Here is a 2,698-nt window from a genome sequence, read left to right as displayed (position 1 = left end):
CTTTTATTTTTTTTTTTGGAGACAGAGATTTTTTATTATCCTGCTTGGAGTGTAATAATCTTTTTTTGGAGACTTGTTTTATTCCACATGTGATTATTGGTGAGATAGAGGGAATATGGTACTGTGGGGTTATTAAATAAATGGAGGGAAATATTTTTATCACTGGAGTGGTGTTATTATTAATATGGTGATATATATATATATATATATATATATATAATATATATATATCTATATATATATATATATATATATATATATACGTATATATATACGAGGTCCATTCAAAAAGTATCCGACCTTGGTCCATAAAGAAAAAAAATTGCACATTTGAAATTTTTTTATTCAATCACCTTCACAGTACTCCCCTTGGGAGTGCACACACTTTTCCCACCGGTGCTGCCACTGCTGGCAACATCTCTGGAATCTTGACAATGGGATGCTGTAAAGCTCTGCTGTCGTTTTTCTCATAATTTCCTCTCTCGACTCAAAACGCTTCCCTTTCAGGTTGTTTTCAGTTTAGGGAACAGCCAGAAGTCACAAGGTGCCATTGTCTGGAGAGTCGTGGAGGGGGATTGCCGAAACAAGTGTGGAGTGTTGTTTTTGGCCAGAAATCACCTTGGATCAAAGTGGGCAGAATGAGCAGGTGCATTGTCATGGTGCAATTTCCAGGCGGAGTTGTTTCTGCTCTTCCACCAGCAACTTGGGAACGAATTTAGCAGACACTCGTCGCATGGCCAAATCTTCTGTTAAAATTGTATGAACTGATCCTGTGCTTATTCCTACTTCTTCAGTAATTTCTTTGATGGTTATATGACGGTCGTCCTCCACTTTTCGACGAACATTTTCAACGAATTTTACGTTTCTGCTGGTGGACGGCCTGCCTGACCGTGGCTTGCTCTCAACTGAGGTTTGTCCTTGCTTGAAGCAATTATAACACTCCTTTATCTGTGTTATGCCCATGGCTTCATCGCCAAAGGCTTGCTGAATCTTCTGGATAGTTTGCACTTGTGTATCACCAAGCTTGTAGCAGAACTTAATGCAGTAGCGCTGCTTGATGCGCTCCAACATGTTGTGTAAGGACGATAATCCGACGAGCTTGTGGTGGACGTCTGCACTCTAGCCCTCACAGGCGGGTACCGCCACACACTAGAGCTTTTAAAATTCACATGCATGCACAGTAAGAGTGCTGTCAACTCCCACAAAACTAATTTGCTGATTGGTGAATTATTTGTCCTTTTATGAACCAAGGTCGGATACTTTTTGAATGGACCTCGTATATATGGGGATGGCGTTAATCTTTGGGAGTGACTTTTTTTGTGGTTATGATTTTTGGAGTTGAATTTCTGGGGTTTTGCGAGCCAAGAGAGGGGTTCTGTGGTTCTTTTTGGTTTCGTGATTAATTGGAGGCGAGTGGCACTACTGCATGTAGTTCTATGGAGATGTTATTTTTTGGTGGCATATAATTGCTGAATTGTGAGTATACCGTAGTTTTTATCCCGAAAAGGTGATGATTCATTTTATAAGATTGGGCAGTATCATATGAGAGTTATGTCATTACGACAATTTTGAGCAAATGTGATTATATAATGTCAGTATAGACTTTTTTTGAGAATCATGAGTTTCTGAAGTTGCAAGTCTGACTAGACATTTCTATACTGCAGTTCGAGCACCTGACGTGTCCGCAGGTGTATTTTTTGCTGACAATACTGTGATGAGTCCGGTGTGATGACTCTTTTCCTCTAGTATTGATTACTCAGAGTTTTGCACTATTCTGAGAGATGCTGATTTTTGGCATTTCACGAGATGTATCTACGTAAGGGGGTTGTTTCCAGCCGTGTCTGGTCGAAGGAAAAGTGTGATGGAAAAATTCTGAGACGATACATATCACATTTATGTGGAAAAGGTGGGTTACGTATATTTTATACATTGTGTGATGGGGAGAATTCACGTATTATTATTGCTGTTATTATTTTTTTTTTCCTTTTTTTCTCTCCTTTTCCTACGAGAGATGTAATTGGGGTTGAGCGTTAAATAGCATTTCTTTCTGGATGGGAGCTGTAATTTGTTGGGGTGTGAATTGTATGAAATGGGCGTTTGACATTACGTCTCATTGAAATTAATTATATGAGCGGTAAAAGGGCTTTTGCTGTTAGACAGTAAAGAGTTTTTACTGATTTTGTGGGTTGTTGTAATATCAGAGCTTGAGAGAACATTTTTCAGTGATAATTTCGGGGCTGGGCTTGTTACGTGTTTTTTATAGTCATTATTTGACAGAAGTATGTCTGGGTTAATTCATTTTTAAGTGACCGACGAAGTGACTGACATACTGGACACACCATAAATGTCGTTCCCCAACGCTAGCAAGACGCTCACCAACCGTTGCAGAGATGTTGCTGTTGTGTGCCCACATACGAGAGTTTCTACGAGTCTACAGGGTTTTACAGCGCTTTTGGACTATGGGAGCCATTGGATGTCTTCTGCAGGGAGACGTTTCGCCTTCATACAGTGTGTTTCACGAGTGTGTGCAGTTGCAGTTGCAGACAAAAGGGAGATTCAGAATCCAAGATAAAGAAAAAGTTTCTACACCCAATTGTTATTATAGCTCTGGTTGAGGTTTTTCGAGATGATGTGTGATAGACATTATGTTGTGCTGCCAGAGACGTGCAATTATTACTATATTTTGTGTTTAATGAGC

General features: G+C 39.6%; 1 protein-coding gene across 1 annotated transcript; it reads right to left on the bottom strand.

Moving 5' to 3' along the window:
- Positions 1–654: 654 nt before the first annotated feature.
- LOC135224012 (protein GVQW3-like) lies at positions 655–1,071 on the bottom strand. Its single transcript, XM_064262936.1, has one exon. It carries the CDS (start codon positions 1,069–1,071, stop codon positions 655–657), a length of 417 nt encoding a protein of 138 aa, XP_064119006.1.
- Between the last annotated feature and the right edge of the window lie 1,627 nt (positions 1,072–2,698).

Source organism: Macrobrachium nipponense, chromosome 10, assembly GCF_015104395.2.
Source record: "Macrobrachium nipponense isolate FS-2020 chromosome 10, ASM1510439v2, whole genome shotgun sequence".
NCBI classification, from domain to species: domain Eukaryota; kingdom Metazoa; phylum Arthropoda; class Malacostraca; order Decapoda; family Palaemonidae; genus Macrobrachium; species Macrobrachium nipponense.
The sequence above is the reverse complement of the archived record's forward strand: the minus strand, read 5'-3'. Positions and strand labels throughout refer to the sequence as shown.